Raw genomic sequence first — 17,375 nt, 5'->3', positions numbered from 1 at the left:
CTGAAACAGATAACATTTTTTTTTAAATCCTTTTTATTTTCATCAAATAGACAAATAATGTTTGACAGGACAACGGTTTTAAATGCATGTAATAGGTCATTAACATCTTGTTAATAGTCAAAATGGAGAAGAAAAATAAAAAAGATTTCTACCAATAATATAATCCAAAGTTGACTACTGGTGTAAAAAACAAATATACCTCTGTTTTGAATATGGGGGTCCCCTCAATATCTATGTTATTTGAAGACTTGGGGCCTAATTTATAAAGACATGCATAGAATGGTCCTAAATGTGAACATATTTCCGAAATGTTCCCATGAATGATTTATAAAACGTCTGTATGCGCAAAATGTTCTTGTGAACAAGCACATCAGCTACGCATATGCATATTGTATAAATCCCGATTTCACACTTAGGACCTAGGATGAAATTTATGGAATTTAGGATTAAATCTGATCAAGTGTGTTTTATAAACAAGGCCCCTGGTTTCTCCAGGTAGTGCGATATCATGAACACACCAGAAGTGTGTAAATGTACAAGACTGAAAGCATCCACACTGCAAATGTTTTTACACATTCACCCCAAAATGAATTACACCATTTTGCAATTAATGTACGTTTTGACAAGTTCATATAGATTTTTTAATAGGAATGTTTGTCCACCTATAAGTAGACCTTTATCTGGACCAGTCCAGATCAGTGCATTGTTTGAGAACATAAAAAAAGTCAGTAAAAACTCACAACACAAATTATGAAACTTCGTTCAAAAGACACCAACCATTTTCCCTTTCTGTAGTGGGGTTCATTCATTCTTTTGTCTTTATCATATTCTTAACTTCTTGGTGCAACATCAGGCTGGGTTGAGTGACCCTGGGAACATCTCAAGTGTTTTTCTTTACTATCTGGAATGGATTACAAACTCCAAATGTTCAGTCTCACCTCTGTGCACTTCCATGACACACAGAAAATGAGACTCAGCAATCTTAAAAGCGGTTTAATGTCTCTACTAGAACACTTCACATGCTAAGCACCATTAAAAACATTAAGGATAACACTAAACACACATGCACACATAAAAAACTATTTTTGCTGCACCCCATTAAGCTTGCTCTTTTTTAAATGCCGCTCTGACCTTTAACCTTTAACCTCAACATTCAATTGTCAACAGTGGCACGGGTCACTGCATGGGTTTACCGTCACAATCTAGGCATTAACCTTTTGATGGACAGCCATTAAGATGTACATGTTATTTGATACACAGAGAGTAAAGTAAATCAGAAGGGAAATGTTGATTGTCTGTTTTCAAGGTCAAAGTTCAGGAGCGTGTGAGGTAAGGCTCGGATCAGGCGATGGCTTTGGCCTCAGGCAGGAAGGCCTCCCAACACTTCACCAGCTGGTTTAAGATAAATAACAATTCATGAAAGACTATTCAATGATGCTGTATGTAAAACACACACTCACTTACCCGATGCTGTGTGTGAAGAAGGGACGCCAGGTATTTCACTATGTGCTGTTTGAAGTCTCTGGCTTTCTCTTTCTGTGACAGAAAAGAAAATATTATATTTTCAATTTTGTGCTGTACACTAGATTTGCACAAATTATCATTATTTGGCTATGTAAAACTTTTGACAAGTACGATCACAGCGGAACAAATCTGTGTTGGCGCTGCTGCTGAGCCAGAGAGAGCAGTTGTCTTGTATAGGTATGAAACAGCTTCATAAACAGTCTTTTCAACCACACAGTTACATTATTTCTGTTACAACTGGGATTAAATTTTTTGGGATATAAACACTGGTGTCTAAGGTAGTTAAAATAGACTAATTCGCTAAATATGACTAAAAAACTAAAGTAACTTATTGTCTCGTTACATCAGTAAATCCAAATGAATTACTTAAAAATCATACAATGTGATTTTCTGGATTTTTGTTTTAGATTCCATCACTCACAGTTGAAGAGTACCTAGGATAAAAATACAGACTTCTACATGCTTTGTAAGTGTGAAAACGTGCAAAATTGGCAGTGTATCAAATAATTGTTCTCCAGTGCACAGTGCTCTATATACACTGTATATATATATATATATATATATATATACAGTATATATATATATATATATATATATATATATATATATTCATTCAACAGCAAAAAGAAAATTTAAAAAAAAAAAAGGTTTGAAAAACATGATGTCATATACGTAAATGACTGCATTTTCATTTTTGGGTGGACTATCCCTTTTAGCAAGACTTTAACAAGTATTTTACTCTGCTGTTTCTCTGGTGTCCTCTTTCTATTTCTCTTGGAAATATTCAACTAATATGCCATTATGTTTGTTTTGCAACACATCTTACCTCAAATCTGAGCACTTCTTTGCGCACAGTACAGGTGACTCTTTCTAAATCTCTCTCATACTGACTGACTTTAGACTCCCACTGCACAGAAACAAAGAAAACAGCTTAACATGAACAGCAAATTGGTGACCAGCTCTGCTAAACGGAAGTCTTACGAACTGTACATGTGGAGTGTTGTACATGAAGCATTCACTGATAAGGTTTAACCTCATTTATGTCATCTTTAGCCTGCTGCAGTTTCTCAGGTTTGTTTGCCCAGAGCAGTTTGGCCTCAGCCTCTCGTTTCTTCTGAAGTGTGCTCTGAGCTTCCTGCAGACGCTGCCATACTTTCATCCTCTGCTCAAAACAGCACTGAAGGCAGCAAAGAACACAGTAAACAACATCATATTTCTTATGTGGTTGGTTCTGACTGCTGGTTTTGGGTTATGTGGTTGTGCTCTCTAACCCTCACGGCCCCCAGGAGTCTGACGTAGTCGGCCAGGAGCTCGGCGAGGATGAAGAAATCGCTGAAGGCCTGTTGCTGATGCAGCTGCTCCATCTTATCCTCTACTTCCGCCAGCTGTGACAGCGCACGAGACAATGCAGAGTTCTCCTCCACACTGCCCAGCATGGCCACACTCTTACTGAACACCGCTGTGTTACTACACAACTCTACGAGAGGAGAAAGACACTAAGATGCTGTGTGACGGCATGAACCTGGAAGATTGGCTTCGCAGTGTAGTTTTTACTCTCACCTTTCCTGTGGTTTACTAATGAGTCAACAGCAGCATGCAGCCTCCTCAGCAGCTGCTCCTCATTCTCCACCTCCTGCAGCTTGCTCTCAAACCACTGACACACACGCAGACGTGTCAATCACTAGCCAAATGCAACGTCCTGGGAAAATATATGCTTTAGAAGTGCACAAACGGAGCTCATCTTACATTATCTGATTCGTTCATTTTTATGGTCATCTTATTCACTGCATCCGACGCTCTGTTTATCATCTTTAGCAGGCCAGGTCCACTCAAAGTCTGAGTATTTACTGCCCTGGGCAACTAAAACACACACACACATACACACACACAAGTTTAAATCTAAAATGTGCCACCACAAAAAATACTGTACAATGTGTCTAAAAATATGATAAAGGTGGTGACCTCGTCTCTCTCTAAAAATTCTCGAACATCTGGGTCCTGCAGCAGAGATGGATGGGCCACTACTCGCTGTAGATACCTACAGAAAATATAAACACACAGTAAGTAAATGTAACCAGTAAAAATAAAACAAACGTGAAACATTTTATGATAGAGGTCAATAAACGTAGTGTTTTGCTGATGGAACATTGAATGCTATATTTTGTGTGTGTGTACAGTGCAGTAAAGTAACACTGGAAAAATAAAAAGGAAACTCCTTACTCCAAGGTTTAATGTGTCTAAATATATTGCCATGATTAACAATCTTTCAAATCTTTATCCTCAATTTGATGTGTACTTGGCTACCAGATACCTTTGAGAAAGGATCACTGATGATAAATGGCAGCTCATATTTGCATATTCAAACATTGACTTTTTAGTGTAAAAGTCTTTCTCTTTTCCTGGTTGTTATAGGACAAATATTTGTATTTTTGGCTGCACAAAAAAGCACTTTGGATTTCCTACATTCGGACTCTAGAATGCCCCATCACACTAGGGAAAGACTAAGAGGTTTTCTAAACATATTCAATGCATCTAAATGCATTGAAAGATGCAGTTTACTGTTTTCACGTGATGTCACACCCACCAGGAGGGCAAAAGGCCTTCCGGAGGCCTATTGCGTGTTAAGTTTACATTAGAAACCATTATAACGAAAGCACTTAATATGACATTGAAATGGCATCTGATTGCCTGCGTATAGTATGCATCATCATTAAGGTGTATACTGAATTTGATCTTTTAAAATCACTGTTTTTTGTCCCGCTTGGTTGAAATACTGCAGTTTGTTCACAGACCATCTCATTCTACTTTTGAGAGGTGATCTAAATATTTGTGGCTTGAAACAGATGGAAAAACTGACAGGCCCGTGCAGCAGTCATGTGACTGAAACCTATGAATTGGTTGACCTCTTTTTTTTTTGTGTATGTATTATTAAGCATGCGTTCACCTCTCCAGCGCTGCTCGTCTCTTTTCCACAAACTCTGCTGAGGACGAATCCTCCTTCCCTACCTTCACTTTAGTCATCCCTGTGACAACAACAAACCACACGCTCAGTCAGAAAATCACACCAGACTGCTGCGAACAGACAGCTCAGAGTGAACATTCTCAGGAATCCAGGCCTTTGCAACTCCACTAAACCAGGGGTAGGCAACGGCAACGTCAGTCCCGGAGAGCCACTGTTCTACAGAGTTTAGCTCCAACCTTGAAAAAAACTCGCCCGTCGCCCGTAGCCCTATGGTGCGTTCACGTGCTATGGAAAATAGGATATTTTCCACTTGTGAACTGGTATTTACCAGTGTGTTGCGTTCAAGTGCTTTTGTTGTCGTAATGTGGTAAAAAGATGGAGATCCAAACATGTTATTTAGATAAAACTATTTTAGATTGCTTAAGTCATCTGCAATAGCAAGAAAATGATTTATCATAACTCAAAAGGTAAATAACATGTTGTATATTTTCTAGATCATATATTTATTTTTACCATTCACGACTCTCGCGGTGCTCTCCGCCATTTTGAAAAGGTCAAAGTTTATCTCATCTCGGCAACTCGTCCATCAAAACATTCTACGAGTTGCCCAATGGTACATACCACATGAGGGGGTGTCCATGTGCATTTTCCACGTCGGCTTTTGGTATTTACCATAATTACCATAGCACATGAAGTGAACGCACCACTAGTAATCCTGAAGAAATTGATTAGCTTGTTCAGGTGTGTTTTGTTAGGATTGGAGCTAAACTCCGGAGTCCGGACCGACGTTGCCAACCCTTGCACTAGGCAGAGCCAGAGTGACCATGAGAGCTTCTTTACCCACAACGCTCTTCTGAGGTGGAGGTGGGATGATGCAGCCCAGCAAGGAATGTTTGGCTGACATCTTCTCATAAAGTCCCAGGAAATCACTGAAACGTCGACGCACTGTGAACGTCTTATTGTGGAACATAGGCAGTGTAGTCTGGAGAAAGACAGAGAAGCATAGAGAAAAGGAAATATGCTGATATATAAAGCTTGAGCAATCCAAAAAAAAAAATAGTAATAAGGAAAAGTTTTTATGAACCTGAGTTGAAACTTTGTAAGACATGTAGGCATTCATGCCATCTCCTGCAACACAATGATGTAAAAAAAAAAACACACACAGTCACTATAGCTCTCAACTGAACATTCAGAACAAGAGGTTCGACCAGTGGTTCGTGACCTTTTCACTCCACATTGTCCAAGGAAATATTTTAAGGCCCACCCATCGAGGCTAAGATATTTCCAGGTACTACTGCGGTAATAATGACAATCCTGCTTGTTTTCTATGAGTGTCAATAGGTAAATTGTTATTTATAATTAATGTTTTTATTTCAGAAGTGTCTGAAATTATTCAGAAGAACTGTATGTTCTATAAACAACATATTTAGCATTTTAATTAAGTTCAAATATTTCAATACAAATAATTCTAAAATGTAATAAATAAAAAAACTTTTTTTAAAACACTCCTTTGGAAGTTTGCTGAGGCCCCCTACTGGGCAACTGGTTGAGAAGCTCTGAAGACATCAGCCAGAACTAGAGAGCATTCTTTTACGCAAGCGTAGGCACTAACATTTGTAACTTGAATGTGTAAGGCTTCTGGTGTCTTCTGTTTTATAATTATTATTTGTTTATAGCTGTTTTCTTTTAGCTGTACAAAAATAGTCCATTATGCTGCTTGATGTTGCAAACTGCTATTTGTTATCATGCTATTTAAATGTACCATAAGATATTCTTCTAGTTGTTTACCTAAAGTGGATGATGAATCAGAAGTCTTGCACATTCACTGAAAATCGCTTACTTCTGCATTGAAAAATAAGGTGGATAAGATACCAATTTTCTCAGGGTTTGTGACTGAGATGTTCAGCTCAAACTGGTCTCCACTCTCTTCCTCCTCCAACTGTTAAAAGTCCATCAGCATTCAGTTAGAAATGAGAATACATACATAAATAATACATTAATGCAAATGAAGGCACATGACGGGTCTTGTTTCAGTACCTCCTCCATGTTCTTGGTGACAATGCTGGATTTGAGTATGGAATTAGGGACATGTGAGGTGTTGCAAGCCGATGCAGTCGGGCCAATAATCTCTCTCCTGCCTTGACTTGTGGTGTTGGTGAGTGTCAGTTCGACAGTGGCCTCTGGAGTTTGAACAAATAGAAAAGATAAAGCACAGTGGTGTAATGTATTTAAGTAATGGTACTTCACTATATTTTAGTATGGTTGTATTTTGAGGAATCTGTAATTTACTTGCGTTCTGTTAAATCTAAGTACTTGAATGTTTATTCAGTTATACTTACAAGAAGAAAAAAAAATACTTTTTACTCTATTACAATTTCATGTAAATGCATGTCATTGTAACCTAAAGCTTTCCTCAGTGATTTAAATATACAGTATATTATCCTAATGTGACTAACAAGCCAGTCAAGAATCATGCACACATAATCTATCCCTTTCAGACATACGTTCAGCTCTTAAATTTTTTTTTATAATAACCACTAAAATCACTATATTCAAAAGTCAAAAAATGTACAGCTAACATCTGATAATGTTAGCTGTAAATATTCAGATAACAGATTTCAGGGTTTTGATTTCAGTTTAACATCGGCTCAATCCTAGTTTCTTACGTAGTTAGATCAAGTGATTTTTGACAGGGCTATTAAAGTTTTAGGTTTGGTTTTAAATCTTGCGTACAAATTAATTGTGGGTAGTACGTTCGTACTTTCTCCAAACTATTTAGGCTAGGTAGTAGGTACTTACCGGTAATAGTTTTAAGTGATGTTTTCTTTGTTTTTTTTTTTTTTGTTTTTTTGCATTGTAACTGTACTTTACCTTAATTAAAAATTCTCAGTATTTGTTTTACTCCTCAGATTAAGCATCTTTACATAATCGGCGTTTCACTGTCATGCTATTTTAAGATAGACTCCAGAAAGCAGTTCAGTTGCCATCGAGCCTGCATGCAAAATTACATGTCATTAAATATGTATTGCTCGTTTTGGAGTAATGGAGCAGCAATGGAGTGGTGAGAAATACCAGTGAACAGATCCAGCTCTTCATCAGAGTGAAGGCCATTAGTTGCGTGATGGACATCGGTCCTGATGTAAGAGCCCTCCTCACTGAAGATATCGCCCTCATCAGGAGCTGATGTCGGTGTGATCGGTTTACTCTGCAAAGAGATGAACACATTGTCACAATAACAGCTGATAACCGTGACATAATTACAGTTCGTGCGTCTGTTGAGCTGCATTATTAAGCGCTGCATACATTGAATACGCTATCAGCTAGCTTCTGTCAAATGACACTTAAATATTCCCACATATGAATTCACCAGATGATGAAAAAAAAAATGTTATTCATTGAGAAACAGGTGTCTCACTCTCGCGCCGGTGAATATGTCCTCGCCTTCATCATCGTACTCGTCGCTGTCCAGCACTCGAGCGTCTAATTCACCCTCCTGATCTTCATTTTCAGGGAAAGGAGGAGGATTCCGCCCGCAACTGCCTGACATCGCTCGTGCCAACCAAAGAAAATGTAATATGTGTATCAAATAATAACCCTAACGGGTCAAGTCTTGAGGTTGGCCTAATTTCTACCTGTCTGTATGTTACAGGTAAACAGGGATTGAATTTCTCTGCTAGGTAACCTCAGCCTACTTAAAAACAGCTTCGGACGGCTCTGCGCTCAGGCTCAGGCTCAGTAAGAGCGCTGGAGCGACACTGCCACATCATGGTCTGGAGCGATTACTACAGCTACTTCAACAACGACACCCACAGATGACACCCATTCAGGAGACGTCGGTCACGTAGACATGACATTCAAGCGATATATTTTAAGAGTACAACTACATAATTAAGTACACATTTCTCGTCTCAGTTCATCATGGTTTTTTTTTTTGGTGGATTGTATAACCAGTTTTACTTCAAACAAACAGGCCAATATACATACATACATATTTTAAGCTATAGAAAATAAAAATTAGTTGTACTCTATATTTGTGTAAAAATTGTGAATTTGTGGTTACAGTGGTTTGGTTTAACTATATTTACTATGGTTTTGGAATCATGATGGTTCAACGAAAAATGAAAATTCTGTCAGTAATTACTCACTCTCATGTCATTCCAATCCTGTGAGACTTTCGTTCATCTTCGGAACACAAATTAAGATATTTTTGACTAAATCTGAGAGCTGGATCACTCCATAGGCTTCTAAGGGATTGAAACTTGCCGGCCCAGAAAAGTTATTAAAGAAATCATTAAAAATAATCCGAAGATGAACAAATATCTCACGGGGTTGGAACAACAAGAGGGTGAGCAATTACTGACAGAATTTTCATTTTTGGGTGAACTATCCCTTTAATTTTTGTAAGTATTTGCTTAAGAAAAAGAGACAACCCTACATCACATAAATTTGCAAATGATCTGTTTAATAAAATACATTTTAATCTCATGATTCAACATTATAGTTGATTGAAAACAATTTAACTGTACAGTAATTAGTGGCTCATGATCTTCAAACACATGTGCATTTACAAAAAAAATATATTCTTAAATATATTTCTATGAAACTCTTAAGATATTTGCATCCATCCGGTTAATGTTTCTCCCGATGTCAAAATTGGATAATTCTAAATTCGGTGAGGAGGGCGACGATGAGGAAGACAATGTAGAAGATCAATAGAAAAATGCCATAGGCTCTGTTCAGGTGGAAACACTGAAGAGGAACCAGTATGAAGGAGAGCACCAGAGACAGACCCAGCGCTCCTGAGAGAACCCAGCACAGCACCCCCTCTGGTTCCAGCTAAACATACAACAGAACACAGATCAAACTCCATTACTCAGTTAAACTAATATTCAGCTGATTAAAAGCTTGCAACACATTCTCAAGTAAACGCCAGAAGATTGTACAGCAGATAGCATCCAGACATGCATTGTGTATAGAGTGTGAGGCATACCATCACAACGTTATTATTCTGAAACATTTGCAGCAGGCAGCCCAGACCTACACCAAACAGCATATCTTTATGCAATGTTAAAGGCATACAAAACACACTCTGGATATTTACAATTCGGTCAACTATTGATATAGTTTAACCACATACACAAAAAGGAAAACTTTTTGCAAAAGGATACTAAAGATAATGCCACCAAAACAGGCTGAGATAGCCATCCGTGGGTATCCCTTACGGGCTATAGTAATGTCTGCAAAGCAATCTGTGAAAACACAAACATATTATCTGGTCTAACAGATGTAATTACATTACACTGTATAATGTCCTACTGGTGATCCTTTAAAGTATTAAAAGTTATCTGTAAAAAAAAAACTAACACATAAATTACCATTAGTACTTAACAGTGCCAACAAAATATTTAAACAATACTATCTTGTAGTTGCAAAATCTTTTTTACTTTCACTTCGGGTCCTACAACTGGCTATGAGCAAAAAATAATAGGAAGACAATGTGCCACGTGTGAATTTATGTTGTGAATGGGTATGTACCTCCGATGCTGTTGCCCCAGGCTAACAAGGTGAGTCCCAGTACAGTGTTGCTGAGTCTGAGAACAATCCCCAGCAGATGCAGCACACTGACAATCTCAGCCGCCACAGAGCTGATCCACAGAGCACTGACCACAAAACCTAGCAATGAATAGAGCTACACATACACATAGAAAATTCAGCTTTGCCTTTACAGGAAATATCATTTTAAATTACATTTAAGAATTATTATTATTAAATGATCATCATTATTCAATTACATTTGAAATATTTCAATATATTAAAACAGTTCATGTAAATTATTTTTATTGTATTTTTGATCAAATAAATGAATACTATTTGTTAAGTTTAAAACCTTTGAACAGTAGAGTACATTACTGCAAATATGCATGTGAGCTATGAAGCTTTATATTGGCAGCATATTTCAACCATAATAAAAAGCAGACAGAACTAAAGATTCATACAAAGTGATAACTAGGAGGATGATCATTTGTGGTAGTGAAGAAGACGACGGCTGAGAGGAAGACTCCAATGCAGACTGTAAGCAACCAGACAGGAAATTCTCCTTCAATGAGGTATAAGCCATCTTGAATGAAAAAGAATGAATGTCTCTTTTAATCATATGCACGTTACAGAACGTGAAGTGATTACACAATATCTGCATTAACAGCATTTATCTTTTTGCATACAAGAGGAATTTCAGTTCCTCTGGCCGTTCTAATGACTGCATATAGGGGTGACATAACAGTACCTTATATGCGCACATAACATAAAAGACTGCTGTTACACAGTTTTTTTCTTATGGTTAAAAACAAAACAAAAAAACAAGCCGACTCACACTTTCCAGACTGGAATATGAGCACACACACCAGAGGCCCAGTGATTATTTGCAGACAGTTAAGAGGCCGTTTCCAGTTGTGATCCTCCTTATCTGTGTCCACCACAGGAACGGTCAACAATAACAGCACTTCTACAGGCACCTAACACAGTCCGAAAGACAGGAAAAAAGGAACTTCACCTTAAAGTTGGCATGAAAAGGAAAGTAAAACGGCTTCTTGAACAAGAATAAAATGTAGTGCGGGACTTGTGCATTTTGGCCATCAGGAATTAATTAGATGGTTCTGGTTTGCTATTGCTGTTATCCCATATGAGACAGATTGTCCCATCTTACGCCTCATCAAAGAGATGTCATTGCAAGAGGAAGGGGACTTATTGCAATATTCTATGAAAATATTCAGAGAATATTCTATGATTTCATTGTGACTTTAAAATAACATTTGCATGTATATAAAGTTCCCACCATGCACCAATTGGACAATTTAAAAAAAGAGGTTACTAGAGGAACATTCACTCATTTAAAACCAGGAAGTGATCATGAAACATTCACATTTTCACCTTGATCACTTTGAGGACTCTGGAACTCCAGTGCCGTCCCCTCCAGGTCCGGCTGTCCACTGGGTTAATAGCATTCAGGAAGATCTGAGCAGTAGATTGATTGTAAGGCAGCAAAGGCTCATACTCTTCTCCATCTGAAACATACATGTAAGAATCACACACACATGCACATTCTGAATTATGAAAGAAACACGATGAAGAGTGGCATTTCAAAGCCAGTCAAGCCATAACATGTAATGTCTGGGCGGAAAGCAACACTTTCACACCATACAGAACTTCCTCAAAGATGCAAACATATCTTTCACTGTTAAAGGGGTGGTTCACACCAAAATAAAAATTCTGTCAGTAATTACTCACTCTCATGTTGTTCCAACCCCGTAATACTTTTACTCATCTTGGAACACAAATTAAGATACTTTTGATTAATTCTGAGAGCTGTCTCACTCCTCCATAGGCTTAAGGGATTGACACTTGAAAGGGATTGAAACTTTTCTGGGCCGGCAAGTTTCAATCCCTCAGAAGCCTATGGAGGAGTGAGACAGCTCTCAGAATTAATCAAAAATATCTTAATCTGTGTTCCGAAGATATACGAAAGTCTTGCGAGGTTGGAATAACATGAGAGCGAGTATTTACTAAAAGAATTTTCATTTTGGGGTGAACTATCCCTTTAACTAAGCAGATGGGAACACACACTTGCAAAACATATTTATGAAAGTTTGTGGAGTTTAAAACAACCACACACCTACGTAACCCATGGAAACTCCAGCTATTAAGTTAGCCAACATAGTTTTAAGTTGAGAGGAAGTGACCCACCGTCTGCTTGTATGTTGCCACTCTGAGTTTCTCTAAATGAATCAGACGGGAGAATCTCTTCTACAAGTCAAAAACAGCAATCATTAATCTCTGCTCACTAACACTGTTATTAGTCAAACATCATGTATTTTATTTCATAAACTACAATAACACTTTATTTAGATAAAAGTTCTGACAGAGCTTTGTATGAATGTGTAAATAGTGCAAAATAAAATTATTATTCAACATCAGACAGCTTAGTTGCTCATATTTTGAAAACCAAAAAACAATAGTTACATGACATTACAACACATTTTAACATTTATTTAACTTAAAACCAGATAATAACAAATAATCGATGCTCCCAATTGAGAAATTGTAATGAGACTTTAAGAGGGTAAAATGTGTGTGATGTGTTTTTGGAATAATAGCGCTCAGTGCTGCCAAAAACTGGAATGTCTCCTCACCGTGTTCTCTGCCTGAGCTCTGTGCCGATTCATTTAGTTGATGCTTCTGACGATTGTAAACATATGCACTCACAATCACAGTCAAAACATATGCAATATACAACCCCAGATAACCTGCAGATAAGAGGAAAAAAGTGGCAAAAGAGACAAATGTTAGACACATAGTCATATATTTCTTCCAAAAATTTGAAATATTAACATTTGAACTGGTAACCATATATTCTACTACATAAATGTGTCAATTTTGGGTAAATGAATAATGGTGATCAGACCCACGGCTTCTCCCATGGAAATGTGGCCTTTGTATAGGATGCTGAAGGTCCAAAATACAGCCGCCATGTAGAAAATGACATCGCGAAGGAATGGACGGGATGCCACAGTGAAAGGTTTAATCAGAGCAATGCTCCCAGCTACCACTGTTGTAACAAAGATTCCTGCCCCTAGAAGAAGAAAAAATACAGTATGTCATAATAAAGTAGGGGGGGAATCCCAATTCATCAAGTACAACAAATGGTGTATATTCATTGTATTGAACATGTAAATGAATCAACATTAAATACATGAACACATACTGAATACTATATACTGAAAAGCACCATAGTTATAACAATACTACAGAGAACTTCGTGTTTTTTATGGTTAATGGACCTGTTCACACAATTAAATGTCAAGTTTGTAATTACTGGAGCAGCAACTATGTGAGGGCCAAATGTCCTCACTTATATAGTGAAATACTATGACAACTGACTAGTGACGATATTTTACTAGTCCTCACTAGTTAAAAAGGGTTATAAACTAGCCAAATCATGTTTTTATTTAAATCTAGTTTTTTACATGTTTCTGTGAGGGTTGTGTTTAGGGGTAGGATAAGGTGATAAAATATTGAACACGATACAAAATCAATGGAATTCTATGCAGTGTCCTAACTAATAGAGTGAAATGTGTCTGTAAGGATTTTTGCATGTTTAAAGGTGCAGGTTAAAAAGTGCTGATCTCTCACCAAACAAAGCTCCAACAGCAAGACCAGCAGTCTGAGGGTGAGAAAAAGCAGCCATGGCACTGAACACATCTGGAGCACCATTTCCAAGTGCCAGGAATGTTACTCCCTGTCCCATTCAGTCATGGAAAATGATAAAATAAAAAGAAAATATGCCAACACAGAAAATCACAGCATCATTTTGGACCATTTCCAGTAACCAAAACACAAACAGATCACTTGGGATTCCACTCCGTCACACACTACTTGACCAATACACACCCCTTTCAGTCATGCACACACTTTAATCACTCAAACAGCACAACATACTCTTCTCAATCATGCACAGACGTCAAGAATAAACAGTATTAGACTCTAAACAAACACTACCAAGAATGACACGGCCTTGGCTAACACTGAGGGGCATATGACCTACAAACAGACTCATTGTTTTTATATACTAGTTGCTTAGCGTGTTGTGATATTCTCTTCATTCCAGGACTCAGGAGTTTATAACTGCTGTGGTTGATAAGGACAAAGCAGAAGTTCACAGGAGTAATTAACCTCCTCAACCTCTACAAAATGAGGACAAATTACAAGGAACAGCTGATCTGAGCATTAATGTTTGCCATGTTTCAAACATTTAAAGGATACGGCCACATTATGAGTCAGTCTCAGTGAGGAGGAAATGGCTGAAAGATTTGGGCAGAAACTGAAAAAAAAAAATATATATATATATATATATATATATATATAAATCAAAATACACATTATAAGCTATACACATTTGAATAAAATATTCTGTTCTTTATAGATTGTAATCATTGTAAATGAATTTTGCAACCAAATTATGAATTAACTGACTTTATGACCCTCAAAAAGCAGAATTTTTACAAAATAAAGATTCAAATCAAAATTCTAAAGATAAATGAAAAACGTTACCTCTGTCACATGAATAAATAGGGAAGTAAAACCCAGGTCATGGCCAAAGACTTGATTGTTAGTGCCATGTGATCACATAAATAGAAATGTTTCCAAAGTGTTACAATTATTATTTATAAGTTTTAATCTATTGCTAATTTGTATCAATTCTGACAGCCCTAATTATCAAATTGAAGGCACAACACAAATAGAATGCAATGTAATAAACATGCCAAATCATATTCACTCTATAAGTAAAGATTACACCCATGCCACGCGCACACACAACCAGCACTTAACTTATGCTTAATTCAGTCAGGCTCAATTATTGCAATTCAATGATTATGACTGTACCAAGCAGAGAAGAATGTTGGGAATATGTGGAAGTGGAACATAAGCCTCAGAGTTTATTTTGTCCACACACTGAAAGTTAATGGCAACATTCTTCAAAATATCTTTCACAGAAGAAAGTAAGTCCCTTAAGGGCAGGGGCAGCAGTGATCCCCAGTATTTTCTCAAATACAAAACTCACAAGTCTGATGCAATCAGCCCGAGAACGAGGAACAAAACAAACAGCCAGATTACCTGACAGGAAGAAAAGAGAGAATGAGGGAAAGTTGACCAATATATAACATCAAATTACAATCGATTGATAGATAATGATTAACTTACACAACATTCTCTGTTGTGTGAACAGTTTCAAAAGAAACTAAGTTTGGTAACTGAGCTAAATGTACTTACATATAGAGTGATGACTAGGGGCAGCAGATTAGATGGGAACAGACAAAAGGTGACCCAAGGGTATTTGATGAACCCTTCATCAGAAGCACAGTCCGGGGTATTCTTCACAAACTCACATCTTTGACTGGCAGACAGGTTCATCACAACATCACACTGCAACAAAGACAAAAATGCAGGATTCATAGCAAATTGCCAATAGTTAGAAAGGACACATACATAATGCAGAGTTTAATTATGATAAATGGAGAGTGATACCATTGATTGCACTTAAGTTACTGCACATCCGAATACTTAATTAAAGGGGTGTAACGTTAACTCTTAGTGGTTTGATTTAGCTGTAATGGTCTATGATCGTATATTGAAGAGATTTTTGTCCAGCTCACCTCGTCTCCATTGCGGTTCAGTGTAACTCCTGAAGGTCTGTCTGAACTCCAGACATTCCCAAGAGCAAAGCGGTAAACAGATTTCTGGCAGCTGACACGATCCCATTGCAGAGCAAGGGTGCAAAACAACACTAAGAGAAGCAGAGCACGCATTTGTACGCAGAGACTCCTTCAACATTGCTTTTCAATGTTCAACACTAATAGTTGAATTTTAACGACAGCTGTTTTCGTGGTTCCGACTCGGTTTTTTGTTTGTTTTTTCTTTCGTGTGGCTAGCTACTCCATGTAGCCTATGTAGACGCTGTGAAACACAATCTGTCGTTTAGTTTACCCAACGCAGGATTACACATTTGTGCTACTGTCACAAGAGAAAGTCCAGGATGTTTTCCAGTAACGTAACTGACGACGACGAGCTTCCTTATGCGCACCGCCCTCCCTCTGTCCTATGGTTAAAGAGACATATCACTATTTTTGCACTTTCAAACCGCAGCCGGCGAGCATCACATGCTGCGTTCAAGTCATCTCGTTAGATCGTAATTACGAGTTGAACGCACTTGAACGCCACCACAATGTCGTAAATACCAGTGGGGAGCTCGGGATTTTCTTTAAGCCCCGATCTGTAGTTGGGGGCGTGTACAGTGAGAAACGTTCATTCAACGTCTGTTGACGGTAAATTTAAATTGAATTTCAATGTTTACTCATTGACATTGTAAGGCTTTTTCATTTATAAAGCAAGCTCTCTGCACAAAATATGATATCATTATAATATAAAAATTATACCTAATGATACAGTTTACATATGGCTTCATAAGCTAATAAAAACATAAAAAGAAAACACACCTGATGATGCGCATTCCTTGTTCTTCATTTTTTTATTAGCAGAGTTAAGTATTTTCGTGTAATTCATTAAAAGAAGGTACACCGCCATTTTGCTCCGACGAAACTGACTTGAACGCACCTCACGTTGTAAACAGGACTTCCCACCTTGTAGCCTACCTACGAACTTCCCAGGAGGACTGAACGCAGCAACAGTCCCGCCCACAGCCCGAGAGAGCGTTGATGCCGGAAGTAAATTTCCTATTCAGTTCTCCCATTGACATTTTATAAAATCCATATCTAAAGAGTATTAGAGCATGTCTGAGGATAACCAGCTGAGCTACAGCTAAGCATAGGCTACAACATATCATTTCGAGTGAAAAAACGAAGAGAAAATCCCCCCAAAAAAAGTTGAGGGTACAAGCCTGTATTCATATTTTCATTTCCGAGCAAAGGAACTACTCCTCCCCTAAACCACCCCGCCTCACTAAAATTGATTGAAGCCACCGTAAAAGAGCCTTTTTAGTGACTTCCAAATCTGACGACGGCCATGTGAACTTTTTCCTCCAGTGAATTTTCTATAGTGAATGTGCAGGGAAACTAATTTTTCTCGGTTTACTGAAGCAAACGCATTTGCAGCTCCACATGCTAAAACATTAGCATCTGGCTCGCTCATAGGCTGTGCTGCAGCAACTGCACATCCAATGCCGCGGGGGCGTCTCAGACATGCGACCAATGAACTTAGCCCTACGTCATTACACGATCTTCAGTCTCGCGGGGTTTCAGACACGTGACACGACTTCCACCAATCAGATGCAACACTGTGGGATTGTGGGATTGTTCAGGATTGTGGGTAATGAAGTACT

The 17,375-nt window shown here is 37.9% G+C and overlaps 2 protein-coding genes across 2 annotated transcripts; both read right to left on the bottom strand.

Annotated features, from left to right (window-relative positions):
- Positions 1-978: 978 nt before the first annotated feature.
- On the bottom strand, positions 979-8,220 carry snx1b (sorting nexin 1b). The gene is made up of 15 exons (XM_039688530.2): positions 7,902-8,220; positions 7,559-7,691; positions 6,524-6,666; positions 6,359-6,425; positions 5,571-5,614; positions 5,327-5,468; positions 4,469-4,547; positions 3,487-3,562; positions 3,271-3,384; positions 3,085-3,178; positions 2,796-3,001; positions 2,558-2,701; positions 2,351-2,431; positions 1,465-1,536; positions 979-1,392 (listed from the first exon to the last, which is right to left on the bottom strand). The coding sequence occupies exons 1-15, from the start codon at positions 8,031-8,033 to the stop codon at positions 1,342-1,344; spliced, it is 1,578 nt and encodes a 525-aa protein (XP_039544464.2). The 5' UTR covers positions 8,034-8,220; the 3' UTR covers positions 979-1,341.
- A 707-nt stretch (positions 8,221-8,927) lies between these two features.
- slc8b1 (solute carrier family 8 member B1) lies at positions 8,928-16,113 on the bottom strand. Its single transcript, XM_039688599.2, has 15 exons — positions 15,694-16,113; positions 15,311-15,463; positions 15,102-15,154; positions 14,303-14,360; positions 13,673-13,778; positions 12,945-13,112; positions 12,673-12,786; positions 12,227-12,286; positions 11,414-11,547; positions 10,857-10,998; positions 10,483-10,604; positions 10,022-10,175; positions 9,655-9,735; positions 9,477-9,541; positions 8,928-9,322 (listed from the first exon to the last, which is right to left on the bottom strand). The coding sequence occupies exons 1-15, from the start codon at positions 15,844-15,846 to the stop codon at positions 9,134-9,136; spliced, it is 1,752 nt and encodes a 583-aa protein (XP_039544533.2). The 5' UTR covers positions 15,847-16,113; the 3' UTR covers positions 8,928-9,133.
- Between the last annotated feature and the right edge of the window lie 1,262 nt (positions 16,114-17,375).

Source organism: Pimephales promelas, chromosome 1, assembly GCF_988280905.1.
Source record: "Pimephales promelas chromosome 1, fPimPro1.hap1.1, whole genome shotgun sequence".
NCBI lineage: Eukaryota > Metazoa > Chordata > Actinopteri > Cypriniformes > Leuciscidae > Pimephales > Pimephales promelas.
The sequence above is the reverse complement of the archived record's forward strand: the minus strand, read 5'-3'. Positions and strand labels throughout refer to the sequence as shown.